A 23,581-nucleotide genomic window follows, 5' to 3' on the forward strand; every position below is an offset into this window, starting at 1 on the left:
GGGTGGTGGCAGGCTATCGTTTAGTGTGTGTCTGGTGTGTGGGTGTGGGGACAGTGGGAAGAGTGATTAACAGCGGGGTTCAAGCTTGCAGGATAGTTGGAGGAATCCTAGAAGGGTGTAGTAATTGCTAGACTGTTTCCCAACCCTTAGAGCGCACCAAATTCTGTATGTAAGATTCATATCTGCCTGTGTGTGGTCAGCCAGCTGGATTGGAGTGGAGTCTCCCTCTAGTGGTGGCCAAAGGTAGTGCGGGTAGTGTCTTACATGCTCAGTAGAAATTCCCGCTTATTCCTTTAGTTCCTCATATAGCCCCGTCACGTAACGCCCGTCACGGTTAGTTAGTCGCCGTAGGCGGGCGTAATCGTGACAATTACATCACTACAGGGAGGCTTTGTCTAAAATGGGACCTAACACCCAATTACATAATTCCCTTTAAACACACTATTTTGGGATAGAGGCAGCTAGTGACAGGCTAGCTAACTGTACCTGCTTACAAGAGCATGTGCAAAGCAGGGGGAGACTGTGCATTACTGGATTTCAACTGCTTCCCATCTGGCCAATGTACATTAATTGCCAGGTGGGAGCTTCACAATTCTGAGTGGACGTACCTGTACGTTTCTCAGAACGGAAGGTCACAAAGTGGTGCGATCCTGTAATGGCTGTGTACCCACAAAGCTTAGTGAGGGCTCAGTTTGGGGGGGGGGTGCTGCAGCCTATGCTCCTATGCTGACAGCTCTCTGTGTAACTGATGAGATTACGCAGGGAGCCTTCACAGATCACACAGACTGCAGCCATCCCCACACAGTACACCAAGCACCACTGTCCCTGTCCCATGAACATCTGTCCAAGCATGCAATGAACATCTGTACCAGTGCACAAAACATCTGTCTCAGTGTACGTGTCCCATCAACTTCAGTACCTGTGTACCAGCGCACAAAAACATCTGCAATAGTGTTCCATTGCAACATCAACATCTGTCAGGGTCCGCCGGTGGACAATCAGCATCTGTCATAGTGTACAAGTGCACAAGAACATCTGTCAGTGTACCAGTGTCCCACCAATGAATAAATAAAAAATGTAAAGCACAGGGATATTTGTACCATCTTGGCTTGTTAGGGCCTCAAGAAATTAGATTAGCGCTTAGGTGTGATCAATTTTCGATGATTGGTACCATAGCTTGTAGACTCTATAACACACAGACCAAATAATATACACTGATTTGGGCTATTTTTACCAAAGATTTGTAGCAGCATACATTCTGATCAACAAGTGCAGCTCATAGCGCCCAGGATTTACCATCCAATCCCACGCGACAGAGCCTCAGTGCCGGGTTTGAGGCACCTCAAATAGTAAGCGGCCACTTGGCTCCCTCTTTATTAATTTTTCTCAATTTTAAAATACATTTTAAAATAAACAAGTTACACTATGTTTGGCACCATTCTGTTTTTCATGCATCTACTGGGACAACAATGATTGCAACAACTATCACTGCCAGGACGCATCTGATCATACAGGTTATCCTGTTAAAGCTTTAAATGTCTCCTTTTTTGGTATCAAATTAAGGGGCATTTTCGTTTGGTAAGGAGCCATCTTATTCATTCACTTCGGGTGTTTGTCAGCTTTATGGTGAAGGGAGAACACTACTGATCTGATTGGAAGCACGAATCTCTCAATAAGTTTTGAGGACTATCCATGAGATTTCTATCTCTTTTTACAATTTACCTGCCCATCTGCACTGCCATGACCTGATGAACATTCCAACCCACCCGACACTCTGGGTTCAGACATCTTTGCACCACCTTAAAGCAATAAGTCAGACAACTCTGCATGTTTATGTTCTGATAATGTTTACTAGAACAGCTCAAAGAAGATATTGTCACAAAGAGGAGGTAATAGAGCTGCTGAGTTTTGGGCAACGCGCCAACTCGGTAAAGGACTTCCTCCGAAAAACACAAGCTAAATATTTGCAGGTAAAACAGTCTATTATATACACATGCACAGTAGAGTTCTGCTTGCACCTGAAAGGATAAACAAGGTTAAATGCTTATACTGACAAACTTCACCTATAAACCTATAAACCTTTAACCCTAATGAGAGGTCAAACTTAATGGCAATGGTATAAGGACCCTTATAGCAATAATGACAGCAATGTCCCTGTTGCAGATCTGATGGTCTTCACTGGCATGTAGAAGCTCATTAATTGTATCCAATAAGGTGTAATAGCAAGCAATAACATTTCTAGTGGAAGTAACTAAAGGTGTCTATGCACAGTGTTCAAGATAGGCTCAATAAAGTATTCCCAAGGTAAAGATGCCTGTGCAAAGTTCCCCAGTGAAACAGTGAGAAAAGGATTTGTAAAGGTGGGTAATTGCCCTCTCACCAACGACCAGACTGATTTGATGCCCTCCGGATAGCAGCCCTTGTCGCAACACACGTTGTCTTGTACCTGGGTATGTTCGAATCGGGATGTTCCTGGTCCCACAGCTGCAGTCTTACTTGTTGTGCCACGGAGGAGCTCTGGAGTTATGCTATGTTCTCTCAGTGTGATGCATTACCTTGGACTCAATAGCCCACCTGCTGCAAGCTGTGGACAATCTACTATCAAAGCAGCCCATAAATAGCAGCACTTCCTGTCTCTCAATGCCCGTTTGTATGGACTAGCTTCCTGGGTGTTGACTGCTTTGTGACTCTGAATACCGTATATGAACTTCTGCCTGAATTCATGTCTACTCTCTAGCCTGCTGATTTTATACTTCACCGCCAGCTCATGTATGACCTTTGCCTGCCTGGCCACTCTCTGGATTCCGATTGTGTACCGCTTTGCCTGACCTGATCTTTCTGACTATGTTTTTTGCCTGAATCCTCAGCACACAAGCTCCACTTTGGACACTACCTATAACAGGTACCTTACACACATGCAGTGGATCCGCTGGTTTGATCTCCCGATGCAGAGCTTAGAACACAGGTTGGCAGGTGACCGAAGTGGTGCTGAATGGAAGATGGATGTCTGACAAACAGCAAGCAGTGCTAGGCCCTTCTTATGCAGGTTGGAATGTTATACACCACGTGGTAGGCCGCAATCTCTCGCCCAGGAGGAAGAGATGGCAGGGCAGGGCTTTTGCTTCTTATATAGTTGCTACCAGCAATCTCTCCCATTGTAGCAAAGATCCTTGGGATATGTAGTCCAGGTACAGGGTCAGGCGAAGCGATTATCAATCTGTGGAACTACTCATCCCACAATCCCTTTAGCTTGACTCACAAACATGATGTCAGTTGATAAGGGACATACGATGCATAGAAATACCGAAGGAACATTGTACTTTATAATTGTAGTCCACATTGCTACATAGCTATACATGCAAAGGGGCCCAGGCTGAAGTGGTCTATCAGGACTTAGAGATACAATAGAAGTTCCAATAATGTCCCATGCCATGGACATTTGTCATCAGAACAGATAGCCAAGTGGAAAATTACCTCTTACCTCCTGCAAAAATGTTGGCAGAGACACAGACAACAATATAAACCTGACAGGAGTTCTAATTCTTTCCCACTCTATCCAAAACGGAATAAAATGGCTATACATACATTTCAATTGACTGATAAGAAAAAAATTATAAATGCACATATTTTTGCAGAGATACCCAATGATCAGTGGATCAGGGGTTCTATGTCAGGCTTCTACAGACAAGCCCTGCTACTTTCAGCTAGTACCTCCATACGGGCCTTCAGTTTGAAAGCTGCAGGACTTGTGAATGAAGTACAAGTGTGCTCAGCAATGCCCGTGCAGTTCATTCAGAGCTTCATCTGCTAAAGTGGCTGATGATATTTGTAGTTGCTGTGAAACTGTGAATGAATGACAACGCTGTTTTTCAATTGTGATAGTGGGTGAGAAGAACCACAGCCCGCTTTCACACTGAAGGGGGGTGAAGGGGGGGATTGGGCGGAGAAGAGACAGGAGCTGGAACATGTATTGGATAAGCACCTGATGACCACAACATACAGGAATATACAAGGTAATATGTCTTACTGACATATAATCACACACATAGGTTGGACTTGATGGATTTGTGTCTTTTTTCAACCTCACCTACTATGTAGCTATGTAACTATGTACAGGCTCAATCCTAAATACAACTGGAACATGTATCATGTTCCAAAAGGTTAATCATTTAATAAAAAAGTAACAATGTTGTTATAAGATTGATAATGTGATATACTGTGTTGACAGTGCTAATTCTGTATCATTTTATTTTCACAGCGAGAGATGCTTAAAGACATACAGTGTATTATTGGCACTTGCTGAAGCAAAGGGGGAAATCCTACTGAGCCAAGTGAATTCTGGAGATTTCCTATACTCAGGTAAAAAATACTTTACCCACTTTACCTTGAAATAAAAATATTATCACCCATGTACACACATTCATTAAAAAATTCTTTAGATGCAATGTTAGATACTTGAATTGTGTATGATGAATATGAGTATGCTGCACCAAAATGTTTTAATTTGTTCTGAGGGCTTCTGGTATATACAACACATCAACAGTGAGTTGTTTGAGCAGAGCTGCTTGCATGTCTGCCATGTGTGTGGTTCTGGGACTGGCAGCTGTTGCAGATGTACAATACTAAGTCTTGGAGCCAAAATGATGGGATTCTGGGCTGCTTATTGTAATTAAAAGTGCTCAAAGTGAATGGGCCCCCAGTCGCAAAATGTGAACATGATTCCACATTGTGACCAAATAGAAAATCCCAGTGATATCTTTATAACGTTCCAATCTTTTATCTTTAAGAGCAGTAAATATTATCAACAGAGCATTTGTGAAAAAAAATATATAAATGAATCCCTTGTGGAACCACATTACAAAGTGTTATCGTGATGGTACCTCGTCCCAACAAGGTTAACGCAACTATACCCGGACACCTCGCCCCTTTGTTTTTTCGGGGATGCGGACAGGAGGGCGATGTGTTTCATATCTGGTGATCCTGTCCGAAAGTACGACGTTTCTGGACAAGAGTGTTCAGTTTTGTCTATTCAGTGACATGACTGAATATACCCAGAGGTGCCAAAACTGCGCTGTTCGCTAACCTGTTGGAGGAGATCCCCAGACATCTTAGAACTCTTATATGTTTTATTTTATCTAGCAGCCAAAATAACCATAGAGCGAGCATGGAAATCACCATGATCAATGTCACAATGGTGAAACAAAAAATATCCTGGATTATGGTAAACAAAAAACTGACCAGTATCCATAAAGATAAACAAGCCAAGTTTGAAAAAGTATGGAACCCCTGGATTGCGTACTTCCAAGCCCCCTAGCTGCTTGAACACCCTGAGGATTGAGGCCTTGGGGGAGTGTACTAACTCTGCCTTTGTCTTTCACTTTCTTTCATTTCTTTCTTTCTTTCTTTCTTTCTTTCTTTCTTTCTTTCTTTCTTTCTTTCTTTCTTTCTTTCTTTCTTTCTTCTACCTACTTTCTTTTTTATGGTTTCTGTTATGATCTAATGAATCTTTGTAAGATTGCTGATGGGGGACCATGAAGCCTTTCTAACCCTCATACTTCCCTATGAGGAAGGTCCTGTGCTATGAGTGTCCTACAGTTTATTCAAATATTACTTCACAATTATTTCCATTCATTTTTTTATCTCACTTTAGTAATCAGGTTCTAAAACTTATGGGCTCACAGCCTTAAACATGTGATTGCTCTATTAGGTAGAGACTGAACATTAGGCCAAGTTTTTCTTGATTTTGCTGTTCCTCAGTCACCACATTATGGCTTATAATGGTATAAGAGGATGCTTCGGCTCTTTAACATTTATTCGACAATGTTTATGCTTTTGTATACCATGTAAACTTTGCAATAAAAATTATTGTAAAGAAAAAAATATACATATATGAATTAATTTAAATGTTTGGGTAAACCCTCCCCTGCAATTGAAAAGGTACTATATTCACCTCTCTCTACCTTCTCCCTGTTTCTGCTCTGTGGCCTCTGTCAGTCCCTTTGCCATTGGACAATTCTAGGAGTGTGTCCCCAACAAATGCAGTGGCCAGCTCTACATCATTGGGTTTTCTGAAGTACATGTAACATTTTAAAACCTGTTAAATGAGTACACCAATATGTCCAATGTCGGCGCGGCGTAACGTATCTCAGATACGGTATGCCGCCGTAACTTAGGGCACAAGTTCCGTATGCAGAAAGAACTTGCGCCCTTAGTTACGGCGGCGTAACGTATGTCGTCCGGCGTAAGCCCGCCTAATTCAAATGGGGATGATGTGGGCGTGTTTTATGTAAATTCACTATGACCCCACGTATTTGACATATTTTACAAACAGCGCATGCGCCGTTCGTGAAAAAATCCCAGTGTGCATGCTCGAAATTACGCCACAAGTCGTCATTGCTTTAGACGTGAACGTAACTTACGTACAGCCCTATTCGCGAACGACTTACGCAAACAACGTAAAATTTTCAAAACTCGACGCGGGAACGACGTCCATACCTAACATTGGCTACACCTCATATGGCAGGGGTAATTTCACGCAGAAAAAAGCCTAACGTAAACGACGTAAAAAAAAATGCGCCGGCCGGACGTACGTTTCTGAATCGGCGTATCTACCTAATTAGCATATTCATCGCGTAACTATACGGAAGCGCCACCTAGCGGCCAGCGTAAATATGCAGCCTAAGATACGACGGTGTAAGACACTTACGCCGGTCGGATCTTAGGGAAATCTATGCGTAACTGATTCTCTGAATCAGTCGCATAGTTACGACCACGCACACTCAGAGATACGACGGCGTATCCGGAGATACGCCGTCGTATCTCCTTCCTGAATCTGGCCCAAGGTCTTTTTCAACTTAGAATGAAATATTGATTTAGTTTTTTTTCAAATGTAATGATGGCATAAATAGTATAGTTATTGGTTTTTAAATTGGTTACATAGTTAGTCAGGTTGAAAAAAGACACAAGTCCATCCAGTTCAACTATAAAAATAAAAAAATATATCATACAATCCCATATACCCAATTCTATAGCCACAGTTGATCCAGAGGAAGGTGAAAAACCCCATCAGAGCATGATCCAATTTGCTACTGCAGGGGAAAAAATTCCTTCCTGATCCCCTGAGAGGCAATCAGATTTTCCCCGGATCAACTTTACCTATAAATTTTAGTACCCAGTTATATTATGTACATTTAGGAAAGAATCCAGGCCTTTCTTAAAGCAATCTACTGAGCTGGCCAGAACCACCTCTGCACGGAGTCTATTCCACTTTTTTACAGCTCTAACTGTGACGAAACCTTTCCGTATTTGGAGATTAAATCTCTTTTTCTCTAGAAGTAGAGTGCCCCCTTGTCCTTTGTGTTGACCGTAAAGTGAATAACTCAACACCAAGTTCACTATATAGACCCCTTATATATTTGTACACAGTGCCGGCCCAAGATATTGTGCTGCCTGGTACCAAGAAGGAAATGCTGCCCCCCCCAAAAAAAATCACGCCCACCAAAATTCCCCCACATCTATTATTTTATATCATGATAATTAAAGTGGACCTGTCATGGCTCTATACATGTATGGGAGTATAAAAAGGACCTGTCATGACTCTATACATGTATAAAAAGGACCTGAGCGTGGCCGGTGGCCGCAATGTCAACTGGCCTCCCACGATCGATCCACAGAGAGCCAGAACGGGGATCTGTCAATGTAAACAGACAGATCCCTATTCTGACAGGGGAGGAGATACAGATCTGCTGTTCCTAGTGATTAGGAACAGAGATCTCTCTCCTCCTCCAGTCATTACCCCCCCCCAAGTTAGAAACACCCCAGGGAATACATTTGGCCTCTTCCCTAACAGTGACATTTACACAGTAATCAGTGCAGTTTTATAGCTGTATAGATGTCAATGGTCCCAAAAATTTGTCAAAAGTGTCCGACCTGTCCAACGCAATTTCGCAGTCTCGCAAAAAATCGCAGATCACTGCCATTACTAGTAAAAAAAATAATAATAAAAATGCTTTAAGTGCATTATTTCTATTATTACATTGTTTTATAGAATAAAATAGTTCAACTCACCATATTGCAGAATCAGTGGGAGCCCCGAGCGTGTCACTTGCCAACGTCACCTGCCTTCAGATGCGGATTGTCACTTGCCACATCACCTGTCACCAGATGCGGATTGTCACCTGCCACACATTGCGGATTGTCACTTGCTACAATGTCACACATTGCGGATTGTCACTTGCCACCTGCCACACATTGCAGATTGTCACTTGCCAGAATGTCACCTGCCACATGAAGTGGATTGTCACTTGCCACGACGTCACCTGCCACACGTTGCAGATTGTCACTTGCCACGTCACCTACTACACGTAGTGGATTGTCACTTGCCATGTCACCTGCCACACCTTGCGGATTGTCACTTGCCACAATGTCATCTGCCACACGTAGCGGATTTTCACTTGTCACGTCACCTGCCACACATTGCAGATTGTCACTTGCCATGACGTTACCTGCCACACGTAGCGGATTGCCACTTGCTGTGTCCCAGAGTAAAGGCAGGCAGCAGAGAGATAATGTAATCTCTCTGCTGCCCGCTCACCTGCTGACTGTCCCGCCCGCTGACTGTTCCCTTGTTCTGCCCGCACGCTCCATTCACCTGGGCCCGACACCCAAATGAATTGAGCGTGCGGGCAGAACAGGTGGAGCGGGGAGCGGGCTGGCGGGCATCAATTTGCCTCACAGTGGAGCGCGGAGCGGGCGTAACGGGTTGGCAACAATTTGCCTCACAGTGTAGCGGGGAGTGTAGTGGGCAGAACAGGCTGGCGGGCGGCAATTTGCCTCACAGTGCAGGCAGGGCCGGTGCTAGGCAATTTGGTGCTCTAGGCAAGACCAGCTACGTGCCCCCCCCCCCCAAAAAAATGTTCCTGCGCCCATCGTATGTGATGCGCACCAGTAAATTTTAAGGGGTGGGGTGGTAGGAAGCTGGCAGGGGGGATGAAGATTACAGGGGGTGGTAGGAAGATGATACAGGTTGGTGGTAGGAAGATGACAGGGAGGATGAAGCTGACAGGGGTGGGTGGTAGAAGGCTGACAGGGAGGATGGAGATGGCAGGGGTGGGTGGTAGGAAGCTGACAGGGAGGATGGAGATGACAGGGGTGGGTGGTAGGAAGCTGACAGGGAGGATGGATATGACAGGGGTGGGTTTTAGAAGACTGACAGAGAGGATGGAGATGACAGGGGTGGGTGGTAGGAAGCTGACAGGGAGGATGGAGATGACAGCGGTGGGTGGTAGAAGGCTGACAGGGAGGATGGAGATGGCAGGGGTGGGTGGTAAAAGGCTGACAGGGAGGATGGAGATGACAGGGGGTGATAAAATGTATGACAGGAGACATTAGGCGGCATCATAGCATTAGGGCCGTGTGTGAGGTCATCACAGGCAGCTGGTAGCAGGAATGTGACGTCACGGGACGCTGTCAGTGTCGGGCAGCGGACCGACATGCACAGTACCTTGAGGCTGGCTTTCCGATAATCGCTCCTCTGGCAGGTCTTTCACACCACGGCCATCCATCCTGGAGAGGAAGTCAAGGAGCTGCTCCGCAGCGGCGGCGGCCATTATCCGCGCTCTGCCTCTGCACATGGAACTTGGTAGGAGATTTGCAGAGCGCGGGAGAAGGGGAGGAGCCGGGGGAGGGGAGCACATGGATCCACCTACTGACCCAACAACTGTTGGATGATCGAGGTTGCGACAAGCTCCCAGTGCCTCCTCTTCCTCCACAGGACTGTGCGGATGCCGCTGCAAGGACTACTACTGTCACAATATGAGATAGGGAACCAGTGGCCCGAGGTAGCGCCGGCCCTGAGTGCAGGGGGAGTGGAGCGGGCGGAACGGGATGGCGGGTGGGCAGCAACTTGCCGCCCCCCTAAAAGTGCCGCCTGGTACAATGGTACCATCGGGTCCCATGGTAGGGCCGGCCCTGTTTGTACATGTTGATTATATCTCCCCTTAATCTTCTCTTCTCAAGAGTGAATAAATTCAGTTCCTGAACTGCATATTCCAGATGAGGTCTTACTAATGATTTGAACAGGGGCAAAATTATATCTCTCTCTCTGGAGTCCATTCCTCTCTTAATACAAGAAAGGACTTTGCTCGCTTTGGAAACCGCAGCTTGGCATTGCATGCCATTTTTGAGCTTATGATCTACCAAAACCCCCAGATTCTTCTCCACTATGGATCCCCCCAGTTGTACTCCCCCTAGTATGTATGATGCATGCATATTATTAGCCCCCAAGTGCATAACTTTACATTTATCAACATTAAACCTCATCTGCCACATAATCGCCCAGTTAGACAGAGCATTGAGGTCGGCTTGTAAATTGGAGACATCCTGTAAGGACATTATTCCACTGCATAGCTTAGTGTTATCTGCAAAGAAAGAAATTTTACTTTTGATCCAAAACCCAATATCATTTATTAAGATATTAAAAAGTAAGGGTCCCAACACTGAACCTTGGGGTATACCACTGATAACCTTAGACCATTCAGATATGAGTCATTAACCACTCCTCTCTGTATTTTGTCTTTTAGCCAGTTTTCTATCCATTTGCACACTGATATTTCCAATCCTGTAGACTTTACCTTACACATGAGCCGTGTGTGGGGAACTGTATTGAACGCTTTTGCAAAATCCAAGTATACCACTTCCACCGCCACCCCTCTGTCCAAGATTTTACTTACCTCCTCAAAAAAAGAAATCAGGTTTGTCTGACAACTTCTGTCTTTCATGAATTCATGCTGTCTGTTGCTTAAAATATTTTTTTCCAGCAAGAACTCGTCTATGTGGTCTTTTATTAATCTCTCCAGTATCTTTCCAACTATAGAAGTTAAAATACAGGTCTATAGTTTCTTGGTAAAGACTTTGTTCCCTTTTTAAATATAGGCACACTGCGCCAATCCAGTGATACTGTTCCTGTCATTAATGAGTGCCTGGTTGACAAATTTTGTTTGAAAACCCCTAGAATTTTATCCAAACCAACTATTGGAATGTAATCCTATATATATTATCGGTATACAGGTTTCATTACAATATCTGATCGAAAACCACATTTACCTTCAAATTCTCAGTACTGTGGTCATAAATCAACATCATTTTGACCCTAACAACCATTAGAAAATTGAACAAACATTCTGAACATTTTCTACCAAAATTTTACCGGTGTATGGCAAGCTTTAGAAAAGGCTAAAACTTTTTTTTTCCTGTGAATCTGTATTCACAAATGGGGATTCCTTATACATTCCATCCAGTGAAAGCTACTGAATTGGAAGTGAGTACACAGACAGCAATGGAAACATGACAGAGCTTCTTTCATACTTCACCTCTCTATGTAAAACTAGAGAAAAACATGTTGGATGAAGTTATACTTTAGCAAACATTGTGACTATCCGCGGCACTCGTTTTTCATAAGGAGTTCACTATTATATAAAATACATTTTTTATTGTGTTGTACTTTAATTAAAGTGCTTCTGAATGCAATTTTTTTTATTATTAAAATAATAAATATGTTATACTCACCTGCTCTGTGCAATGGTATTGTGCTGAGAATCCCCGAACCTCCTCTACTGGGGTCCACCCATAAGCACTCTCCGAAGATGTCCTTAGTGATGAAAGGGTAGGTCATGCTACGTCATTAAGCATGACCTGCCAATCGCAAACGGCTTGTCGCTTATGCGAGCTATCAGCCTGCTGGTATATCCTTGTTTAAATGTAATTGTTGCTATTTATAAATATCATGCACTTTTGAATAAATGGTGAGAGTATAAAATGTGCTTCACTATGGCAGTTTGTTTCTCTACCCTTTGGTATCACACTGCTGAGTGTCAATTGTCTCCCTACTGGATGCTGGTCCATAAGCCTTTCTACATGCGACTTTGATAATTATAATTTATGGTCCACCCTTTCTGGTAAGAGGCGTCTGACAACTGTGGCCATCTGGTGGTGCATTCCATTATTTTCCATTGTACAATCGCACTTTTTGGATTATCATAATGAGATTCATCTGCACTTGAAGGGACTGTTTTTACACTTGATGAACTTTGTTTATATGATTTTTTATGTCTGTTTTATGGGCCCATTACACATGCACTATATGTTGCATGTTTGCACTTTATTTGTGGTTATTTAATTTAAGGTGTTTTTTTTTTATTAAGCCTTCTACCTGGTACAGTAGAGGATGTGTCACGTACCTATTGGTTTGAGCCCAGAGGAAGGCCTCCCTTATGGCTCCTACTTGCGGCCCCTGGTAAGGTAACAGAAGGCACAGGAGTGAGGAGTGGTACGAGAGACTGGCAGGATCAACAGAGAGGGAAGTAGTCCAAACGTCCAGGAACTTCTCTGCAGGAACTGGGAAACAGGAACTGGAGCAGCTTAGCAGAATGGACTGGAACCAGGAACAACAGGAACAGCTCAGCAGACTGGATCAGCTTAGCAGACTGGACTGGAACCAGGAACACACAAGAGTAGTCAGACAGGCCGGGTCGGTTATCAGGCGGTCAGCAAAGGTACAGAGGTGCAGGCAGAGGAGTAGTCACAAACAGGCCAAGGGTCAGATGCAGGCGGATAGCTGGATGGTCACAGGTAAGCCGAGTCTTCACAGGTATAAGTCACAGATAAGGTCTCAGGCACACAAACGCTGTAGGGCAGACAGCGGGGACTGTATGTGACAGGCAGGTTTAAATAGCCCGCCTGACGCCAGCAGAGGTCCGCGCGTGCATGCGCAATGGCACCCACGATCGTGAACCAGAGAACCTGGAGCGCCTGTTACTGGCAGGATCTTCCTGACAGGATGTCAAGTCATCTGTGCCCAGTCTTGCCGCAAAAAGTTAATCCAGCACTGAGAAATCCTCCTTTTTTTTGCTATGTTAAAAGCCGACGCACAGATAAATGTGTGTCGCCACACCCCCCACTGCTGTGACTAACATCTGACATCTTTCATGCACGCGCATGAGAGCAGAGGGACTGTGTTAGAGGGAGTCTGTCTATGATTCCAGCCTAAGATCACTCCTCTTTTCTTCTCAAGCTCATTGATAGGACCGTGAGCGCGCTCTGCCTGGGACATGCGCGCACAGTGAGGACTACCATGCATGCACTTTTTATTGTCCGGGTGCGAGATTATGCTGCGTGACTCTGCCTGGCGAGGGGGAGTGTAGAGATGGGTGGGGAGTCTTGTCAGTGCTGGTATAAAAACTGAGTTCTAATCTGCATGCTTACCCATAAGCGTAAATCCCCCCTCCCAGCACAAATCTTTGCCCCCCCTGCTGCGAATAAGCCCCTCACCACTTTGGAAGAGTTATGTACGGACTCAGGTACACTACCACATACATTATCCCTTACATACAACATGCTGATCACAGCGGTAGAGGATTATCAACTTCCAAGCCTCGCCAAGTGGGAATGAGACCTGAACTGCCATTTTACCACCAAACAAAAACAATATATCCTCACATTCACACACAAATCTTCCGTATGCACCAAAATCCAAGAGACCAGCTACAAAATCCTTACACGTTGGTATAGGACCCCAGCTCTACTAAACAAACTCTTCCCGACAACGTCAGATCTTTGCTGGCGCTGCCAAACGGAAAAAGGTACCTTGGTGCACGTCTTCTGGTCCTGCCCCCGGCTCTGAAGCTTCTGGGGGGAGGTCCGACGGATAACACAACAATTTACAGAACGCACAGTCCCAGATGACCCAGCATTCTTCCTCTTACATGCGATCGACACTCCCGCATGCATCTACAAAAAGTCAGTCATTCGCCATCTACTAGGTGCAGCCAAAGCCTGTATTCCACTTCACTGGAAATCACAACACCAGCCGACCATTACCTTATGGCTCCAAAAAATAGATGACATTACCAAAATGGAAGACCTCATCCTCACAAGCCAAAACAGGCAAGAAACTTGTTCCAAAACTTGGCAGTTATGGAATATTTTTACCTATTCAGAGGAGGGGCAAGCCCTCAGAGGAAGAGATACATTGACTACTATGTGGCTGCATGGATCCGTGTTCGTGAACTCTCCCCCTCCCCTTCAGTACAACCCCCTTCCCTCTCTTTCTGGATCGCACTCTTTCTTTCTTTAAACTTTAGGGCACTGCCCAAATTCCAACTTTTTTCTCTTCTCCCTATATTTTCTTTAGTTACTTGGAAAATAAAAAGGGGACTGGGCCTGCAGGACCATAGTAGCCTAGCTTACCACATACAGGCATATAAGACATACTTTTGGGAACAGGAACCCGCTTCAGGAACCTGTAGGTACATACTTGCCGACAGGCCTAGCCAAGACCTCAAACCACCTTTTCTGTTACCCAACTCATACCCACACAGGACCAGGACCAGAACCAATAAAATAGGCTGACTTACAGCTGTGCAGGTATTATTCATGTATCCTCCTATTGCAGACAGTCCACATACACGCTCCTGATGAGTGGCTCAAAGCCACGAAATGTGTCGAGCTACCATGACATTGTGTATGAGATACACACCTACCCAGATATGTGTCCATACCACCTTTACCCCAAAGGGATGCAAAGACTGTCGAAATGTGCAGATGTTACTATTTTAACAATGTTACTCAATATTAATATGGTGGACTCCCCTTCTTTAATTACCATGAATATTAATGTTTGTTAAGCATGTTAAATACCAGTGATTGCTCAGTCAGAGATTGGCACCATGTTATAGGTGCAGTTTTTGGATATGGAATTAAGTGTATGTAAATATGTTTTGTATGCAACATTAAATTATTTATATTTCCACCATTTATGTTCTTTGTCATCATGAGCTTCATCTAAAGTCCCACATACCCCCCATATGCATCACTGCGGCTTGCCGCCTCAGTGTAGCGTTTTCTGTACAGTCTGAACAGGATGGTGAAAATCATACGTGTAAGAACACTTCTTTTGTTGCAATCTCCAATATTTGTGCAAATAGTTGATATGGTTTAGTTCCTTTGCCAAATATCCAAAATATTGGATCATCAGAGACTTAGTTATGCTTTTCCTTTTTGCATATAAAGGTTGGAACCTGCTACCAAAAGACTTGGAAATAAAAACTAAACTGTTCATGATGGAGATAAGGAAAAGTTTCCGGAGAGAAGGTCCTAATCTAGAATTGGAAAAAAAAAGCACAGAGGACAAAGCGATATACAGGTAATAGGTAGCTACTGTAAATTGTTCGCTTAAAGCAGTGTTTCTCAATTCCAGTCCTCAGGCCCCCCCAACAGGTCAGGTTTTCAGGATTTCCCTCAGATGAAAAGGCTGTGGTGATTACTAAGGCACTGAAACTGATCAAATCACCTGTGCAAAATAATGGAAATCCTGAAAACCTGACCTGTTGGGGGGGCCTGAGGACTGGAATTGAGAAACACTGGCTTAAAGTAACATTAAAGTTTTTTTTTTTAAACTAACATGTTATACTTACCTGCTCTATATAATGGTTTTGCACAGAGCAGCCCTGATCCTCCTCTTCTTGGGGGCCCCCCACCAGCACTCCTGGTTCCTCCCGCCTGCCAAGTGCCCTCATAGCAAGCAGCTTGGGTGCTCTCCCAAGCTACTGCCCCGTGTTTCCATTTTCACACAGAGGGCGACTCAGCCTCGCCCCCCCCATCCTCATTGGCTCACTAGCTGTGATTGACAGTAGCGGGAGCCAATGGCTTCAGCTGCTGTCTTAGTCAGTGAGGAGGAAGACACCCAGGAGAGCGGAGGCTGTTATGCACATCGCTGGATCGAGATAGGGCATAGAATGCATGAAGCTAAAAAACATTGAGCCAACCACTTTAACAAAATACAAAACATAGTAACAATTATAATGCATGGCTCTGGTCCTAATGCATCATCTATTTTTTATATGTGCATTCATATTATTTCTTATAGCTTTTCTAAATGAAAACGTGTAAAGTGATTACAAGAGGTGTTATGTCATGTTTGCTTGGATTTTGGAAATACTGTAATGGAATTATTAAATATTTATAGTTCCTAAAATAAATAACTACTTACAACCACAGAGGTGGACAAAGTCAAATTATGGCATGGATTACGTGAGGGCATAGTACCGCATGGCTAGCAATGTACTAAAGAGTAAGCGGCAAAAATTGTTACACTGACATGCCTTATCCTAGTTTGCACAAAGCTGATTGGGGAATAAGACTCATGACTTGATGTGCATGGCTTGCTTTAGTTACCTGAGTCATACAGTACATATCGGTGATCTTGATAACTAAATGTTTAGATCTGCTAACAGTATGAATATTTTGCCTTTCTAGAGGTCTTAGGCCTATCATGGATAATTCAGATTGTTTTTGTTCAACCAGTGTGTTGAACGAAAAAAAAAAGACTTCCGCACCATCAGAATACACTAAATAGAGGTACTGGCTGTTGCTGGCGGCTCTGATCGAGAGGACATTTTCAAACAGGATGGTTGTACAGAAGTCGATTGGTAGATCGACCTGCCCATACATAGATCGAAATTCTGCCAGTCCCTGCTGAACCTGCTGAATTTCGATCCACGTATGACCGGACTTACTGTTTTTACAAAGCTGGGACAAGTGGAATAAAAAGGGTTTTATGCTATGTTGTAGCAAATTAAGTAATAGTGCCTGTACGAGAGCTTTTCTGTTGTATCTGGTTCAGGATGGAATAGGGCAAGATCCAGATAACAATATATTATAATGTATGTTTAGACAAGCTACACAAGAAGTGAGAGAAACAACTGACAGTTATATGACCAGGTTTAAAGGTCTAACAAAATCTTGAATTATAGAACATTATTAGAGGAATTTATCAGAGATCAAGCTAGCGAGAAATGCACCTCAGTATAAGACTGCTTAGAGGACCTAATCTACAGTAACAGTAGTTTGCAAAAGATTGTAAGGACTAAATTATCTGAGCTGGGCCAATCTTGCTCTGGGCATGAATGGCAAAGCATAGACTCATTATATTATACCCATAGACATGATTGCCTGCTTTGGCTATTTTTTGGCCAAATTGGACTGCAAATTGTTGTCCATGTGAAAAAAGTTGGAAGGCTGCTTTGAGGGAAGAGTAGCAATTAGACAGATTGCCTAGAAACTTTTCAGGTCACTGTTGTTCTTCACTGGTAAACTGGCACTGGCCTTCTGCTTTTAGCTCTTTGCCTTTTGCCTCTCTTCTAAAACAAACTTGTAAGGCTGGTAGTAAGTGAATTAAAATTAGGGCACACATGCCCTTACAGAGTACATACATGTTCTGTATGCAAATAGAATGCTATCCCATAGTCCATGTAAAACTGTCCCACTGAAGACCTCTACATATGAATGCAGCAGATCCACAGTTACATGTTTGAGTGGAAGAATTAGATTTTGTCCTTTGCCTAATTTCTTCTAGGCCTTATGCTCCTTGGCTTACTGAAGAAGATGAACAGATGCTAAAAGATTATATCCAGTCTCTTAAGTGGGACCTGTCATCCGTTACCGTGTTGGAACACCTAGCCATTGATACTTCACATAGAAGGGAAGTTGCGCATTGTGCAGATATTATCAAGTCTAAGGTTGATGATGCCATCAAGGTCTCAGTGGAAGCTTCACCACACCTGCTAGAGAAACGTGGCAGAGCACGGATATTGCAGGAATTGATGGATACTAAGGTAAAGAAATGTTCCTTATTAAAAGTGTGTAACCCTATTGTCTCTCTTAGTATAAATCTTTCATTAACCACTTCAGCCCCAGACCATTTGGCTGGCCAAAGACCAGAGCACTTTTTGCGATTCGGCACTGCGTCACTTTAACTGACAATTGCGCGGACGTGCAACGTGGCTCCCAAACAAAAATTACATCCTTTTTTCCCCACAAATAGAGCTTTCTTTTGGTGGTATTTGATCACCTCTGCGGTTTTTATTTTTTGCGCTATAAACAAAAAAATTGCGACAATATTGAAAAAAAATTGAAAAAAAGCAATATTTTTTACTCTTTGCTATAATAAATATCCCCCAAAAATATATAAAAAAAAAAACTATTTTTTTTCCCTCAGTTTAGGCCAATACGTATTCTTCTACATATTTTTGGTAAAAAAAATTGCAATAAGCGCTTATTGATTGGTTTGCGCAAAAGTTATAGTGTCTACAAAATAGGGTATAGTTTTATGGCATTTGTATTAATATTTTTTTTACTAGCAATGGCGGGGGTCAGGGATTTTTATCGTGACTGCGACATTATGGCGGACACATCAGACACTTTTGGCACTATTTTGGGACCATTCACATTTACACAGCGATCAGTGCTATAAATATGCACTTATTACTGTGTAAATGTGACTGGCAGTGAAGGAGTTAACCAGGAGGGGGTGCTGAAGGGGTTAAGTGTGTCCTAGGGATGTATTCTAACTGTAGACGGGATGGGCTATGTGTGACATGACACTGATCACCGCTCCCGATTACAGGGAGCGGTGATCAATGTCCTGTCACTAGGAAGAATGGGGAAATACTTGTTTACATTAGCATTTCTCAGTTCTTCCTCTCCGTGACACGATCGCGTGAATCCCCACGGACATCGAGTCTGCAGGACCCGCAATGACACTCACGGAGCTTGCGGCGCGCCCACAATGCCGCTTCTTAAAGGCGACGTACAGGTATGTTAATCTGCCTGTACGTGCTATTCTGCCGACGTATATCGGCGTGAGACGGTCGTTAATCGGTTAAAACAAGCAAGGTGGATCTGGGTAATATAAAAAGCAATTCATCTTAGACATCAAACTACAAATCCCTAAAGCTGTCTGAGACTCAGGTAGAGTTCATTCAGTAAAAATGTTAATATGGTTTGGAAGCATCTAGTATTGTACAAGTCACCGATACAACTAGTTTTGTAATTGGAAAAAAAACAAAAATGTATGAAAGTCATGGTAAAATTATTGGCACATTCCAAAATCTACATATATGAATCCATTTTTAATTTTCCTTTATATTTTTCCTCATCATTTAGGACCATGTCATGTGGTCGTTCCTGCTATTGACAACACATTCTCATTAGCCTGAACAATAAATGGGCCACCTTTATTTAAATAATACCAGGTGATCCAGCAATGAATTGACTTGCTCAAGCACTTCCTGGTATAGGCTGACAAGTTGTGTTCCCTTTGTTGTCAACCTGTCACATATTTTCCTGGTGGACATTACTGGCAGCTTTGCAAAGGCAAAACATTATTTTATTTACTAAAACTGCAAAATCTGGTGCAGCTCTTCCTAGAAGCCAATCAGCATCCAGGTTTTATTTCCAAAGCTCAATTGAACAAGCTACAGATAGAAGCTGATTGGCTATCATACACAGCTGCACCAGATTCTGAGTGCACCAGTTTTAGTAAACCTCCCCCACAGTGTGTTAGTACTCCAGTTAGGGCTCTTTCACACGGGGGGACCGTATGTCCACTTTTTTATCCATCCGCGTACGGATGAAAAAGGGACATACATTGGTCCCTATGAGATTGCCGGTGTCAGCGACACCCGATCTCACCCGGTTATGCAATCCTCTGATTCTGCAGACGGAGGAAAACTCTTTTTTGATCCGTCTGCGGATCGGATCGGGTGAACACAGACAGACGGTTCGTGTTCATCCGATCCCCCCATAGAGGGGAGCGGAGAAAAGACAGGCCGTTCCCTGCACAGTGTGCGGGGACCGCCCTGTCATCCGCCGGCTCAGCGGGGATCAGCGGAACGATCCCCGCTGGGCAAGCGGAGTTTCACGGGGCGGATCATCACTGATTCACCCCGTGTGAAAGAGCCCTTAGTGTTTAGATCTACTTTAATACTGTCCTAACTCAATAATTATTCAAGGTTTCTGTTGTATTGTTTCCATCTAAATATTCTTTCTGTATATTGGAGAATGTAAAAATTTACTAGTTGACAGTCCGTGCATGTGGTTATATTTATCATCTTCCACAGAAGGGGCTATCTGAGCTGAAGGCCTGCCTTCAGTTACTACAGACAGAGAAGCGAGCCCTGGAACTGCAGTGTTTAACCCAGCAAGAACAGGAGAAAGCCTCCATGCTCATTAGAGACCATCTGCAGTTGGAGCAGAGTGAATGGACAAAAGGAGAAAAGGAATCTGCCTATGACGGAAAGGAAGAACAGGTGTGTCTGTTGGTTTAGTACAATTTAACAGCTTAATATATTGCCTGAAAGCAAATATTTACAATGAGTACTATACCTCACAGAAAAGAGGAAAGTAGAATCTCTGGCAAGGTTTTTAGAGGGAATATAACTTATAGAAAATTACCTGTGTGAGAAGTGAAGCGCTATTCTCAATCAACTGGATGCACACTATTTCCGAAACAACAACCTTGTTAACCACTTAAGCCCTGAACCATTTGGCTGGCCAAAGACCAGGACACTTTTTGCGATTTGGCACTGCGTCGCTTTAACTGACAATTGCGCGGTCGCGCGACGTGGCTCCCAAACAAAACTGACGTTCTTTTTTTCCCCCACAAATAGAGCTTTCATTTGGTGGTATTTGATCACCTCTGCGGTTTTAATTTTTTGCGCTATAAAGAAGAATAGATGGACAAATTTGGAAAAGAATCAATATTTTTTACTTTTTGCTAAAATAAATATGCCCAAAATATATACCGTATTTTCCGGCATATAAGACGACTGGGCGTATAAGACGACCCCCTAATTTTCCAGGAAAAATTTTGGTTTTGGGATATACTCACTGTATAAGACTACCCCCTTCTTACTAGTCTTTCTGGAAGCTGAGGGGTAGCCAGAACCGCTGACAGAAACAGGCTTTTTCAAATCTCACTGTGCCATTACATTACATTCCTCACTGTGCCATTACATTACATGCCCCCACTGTGCCATCACTTGCCCCCACTGTGCCATCACTTGCCCCCACTGTGCCATCACTTGCCCCTCACTGTGCCATCACTTGCCCCTCACTGTGCCATCACTTGCCCCTCACTGTGCCATCACTTGCCCCTCACTGTGCCATCACTTGCCCCCACTGTGCCATCACTTGCCCCTCTCTGTGCCATCACTTTCCCCTCACTGTGCCATCACTTGCCCCCACTGTGCCTGAACTTGCCCCCCAATGCAATCATTGCAAACCGTGCAATCACTCACTTTTTTTCTGAATCGACTTGCAGGCGGTGACAGTCTCCGTGCTGCGAGTGTCAATGATTTGAAAGCCGCGCCTTCTCCTCAGACTGTCCTGTGATAGGCGGAACACAAATTTTCCCAGCATCGCCTCTGTTCTGTGTTCCGCCTATCACAGACGTCTTCTCATCTTGTCCGAGGATGAGAAGGCATCTGTGATAGGAAGAACACAGAACAGAGGCGCTGCTGGGAAGATTTGTGTTCCGCCTATCACAGGACACTTTGAGGAGAAGGAGCAGCTTTTAAATCATTGACGCTCGCAGCACAGAGACTGTCACCGGTGTATAAGACGGCCCCCGACTCTGGATGCATTTTTTTGCATCCAGAAAGTCGTCTTATACGCCGGAAAATACGGTATATATATATTAAAAAAAAAAATCCTCAGTTTAGGCTGATACATATTCTTCTACATATTTTTGGTAAAAAAAAAATCGCAATAAGCGTTTATTGATTGGTTTGCACAAAAGCTATAGCGTCTACCAAATAGGGCATAGTTTTATGGCATTTTTATTATATTTTTTTTTTTACTAGTAATGGTGGCAATCAGAGATTTGCAGACACATCGGTCACTTTTGACACCATTTTGGGACCATTGTCATTTTTAGAGTGATCAGTGCTATAAAAATGCACTGATTACTGTAAAAATGACACTGACCGTGAAGGGGTTAACCTGTAGGGGGCGCTGAATCGGTTAAGTGTGTCCTAGGGAGTGATTCTAACTGTTAGGGGGCGTGGCTACGAGAGACACGTCACTGATCGCTGCTCCCGATGAGAGGGAGCATTCCATCAGTGACATGTCACTTGGAAGAACAGGGAGATGTTGTGTTTACACTGACATCTCACCGTTCTTCAGCTTCGTGACACGATCGTGGAACACTGGCAGACATAGAATCTGCGGGTCCCACGGGCGCGTCACGGAGCTTGCGACAGGGTCGCGAGCGTGCCATCGGCAGCGCACGCGCGACCACACAGCGAAAAATGTAAGGGGACCTACCTGTATGCACATTTGCCCAGCTGTGCCATTCTGTCGACGTAAATGATCGTTCGGCGGTCCTTAAGTGGTTAATAAGGTACATTGGTGTATGACCCCAGTATTATGCCATTACTTATGAATTCTGCAAAATAAATCTACAGAATAAATTGTATTAATCCTTATTTTTAAAACCTTTAAAGGTCATGCTAAAATAAAAAGTCACATGCTGATATTTATAAAGCTAGAATCTGATCATTTGACAGAACCATCACCTCAGAAGACAGGAGGAATGAGGCCTCTCCAAACATTTACAGGAAGCCTTCAGTTGCCCATAGCTCTAGAATAACTGATTGAAATGTGGTTTCCACCAAAGGTAGCCTTTCCTACGTTCATTATTTCATTTTAGGCTCAAACTGAATTGGCCAAGTCTGTGGCATATTCTCTAAAATAAATAACGGTATGTTGTGGGGTTTGTCACAAGAAAACCAATAATACTTGCATGTTTAATCAAAATCCTTTGTTCCTATATAATTAAAAAAACAAAGTTGGCAGCCAGTCAGACTGCATGGATGTTCAAAGATATACTATGTGAATAGCTGGTCATGGTCTGAATGGTTGCTGTTGGTTACAAGTAATTTTTGGTACAAAGAGGGCCCTTTTTTCAGTAATGATCAGTTTACCCCAATTACTATGTTTATCATGCTTCATTGCCTGTCTTTGTTTTAAATGATCGGTTGGCATTTGTGAAACATACAGAAGATCAAACAGCAATTGCATACTGTCTGTGTCCTGAAAGTTCATTTGAATTACATCAGGCATCATTGTTTTTTTTTTTTTTTTTTTGTGAAATTACATTTAACCTTAAAACTGTTTGATAAGTGTATCTAATGCAATACAGCTTAGTTGAATTGTTGCTCTCGTATATGAATGATTTGTTCTTCAAGAGTTTAAAACAATGTTGCTAGTGAGTTCAGCTAAACAAACTGATTGACCTTTTCAATGCCAATCCACATTCACAGAGTTGACAGTGTTGCTGAATGGAAACCTGTCACAATTGAAATATGGAGCTATATTTGCTGACTGAAGTTACAAGTGCTGAAGGGTCATCCTTGTTCTTGCTTTACCTCTTAGTTTGCCCCATTTAATAAAGCAACTATGAAATTAATGATATAAAAAGCTCCCATGTGGCTGTTCACTTTCGAAAATGTACCTTTACATTTGAAAGCTTAGTGAATAAGATGAAGCTGTGTTCATGTTAATCATCTAATCATTTCCAAACAGGAAGTATTTTTCCCCCCTTGCACAAGATTGGGTATTCATACTGAACATTCACTTTGCACAGTGAACAGTCACTATCCCTTTTAGTAAATCAAGTCCTATATATTTTAGTTTTCCTGCACATAATTGGATGGTTAAAATGGACAGGTTCTTCTAGCACTTC

At 43.3% G+C, this 23,581-nt stretch overlaps 1 protein-coding gene across 1 annotated transcript in view; it reads left to right on the forward strand.

Annotated features, from left to right (window-relative positions):
* Positions 1-23,581, forward strand: part of LOC120909510 (colorectal mutant cancer protein-like) — a 110,416-nt gene that overhangs the window by 53,299 nt on the left and 33,536 nt on the right. Inside the window, exons 8-11 of the mRNA XM_040321288.1 lie at positions 4,259-4,359; positions 15,067-15,199; positions 17,411-17,669; positions 19,956-20,144. Coding sequence (XP_040177222.1) covers positions 4,259-4,359; positions 15,067-15,199; positions 17,411-17,669; positions 19,956-20,144 — 682 coding nt within the window. The remainder of the gene's footprint in view (positions 1-4,258; positions 4,360-15,066; positions 15,200-17,410; positions 17,670-19,955; positions 20,145-23,581) is intronic.

The sequence above is a fragment of the Rana temporaria genome, chromosome 1 (assembly GCF_905171775.1).
Source record: "Rana temporaria chromosome 1, aRanTem1.1, whole genome shotgun sequence".
NCBI lineage: Eukaryota > Metazoa > Chordata > Amphibia > Anura > Ranidae > Rana > Rana temporaria.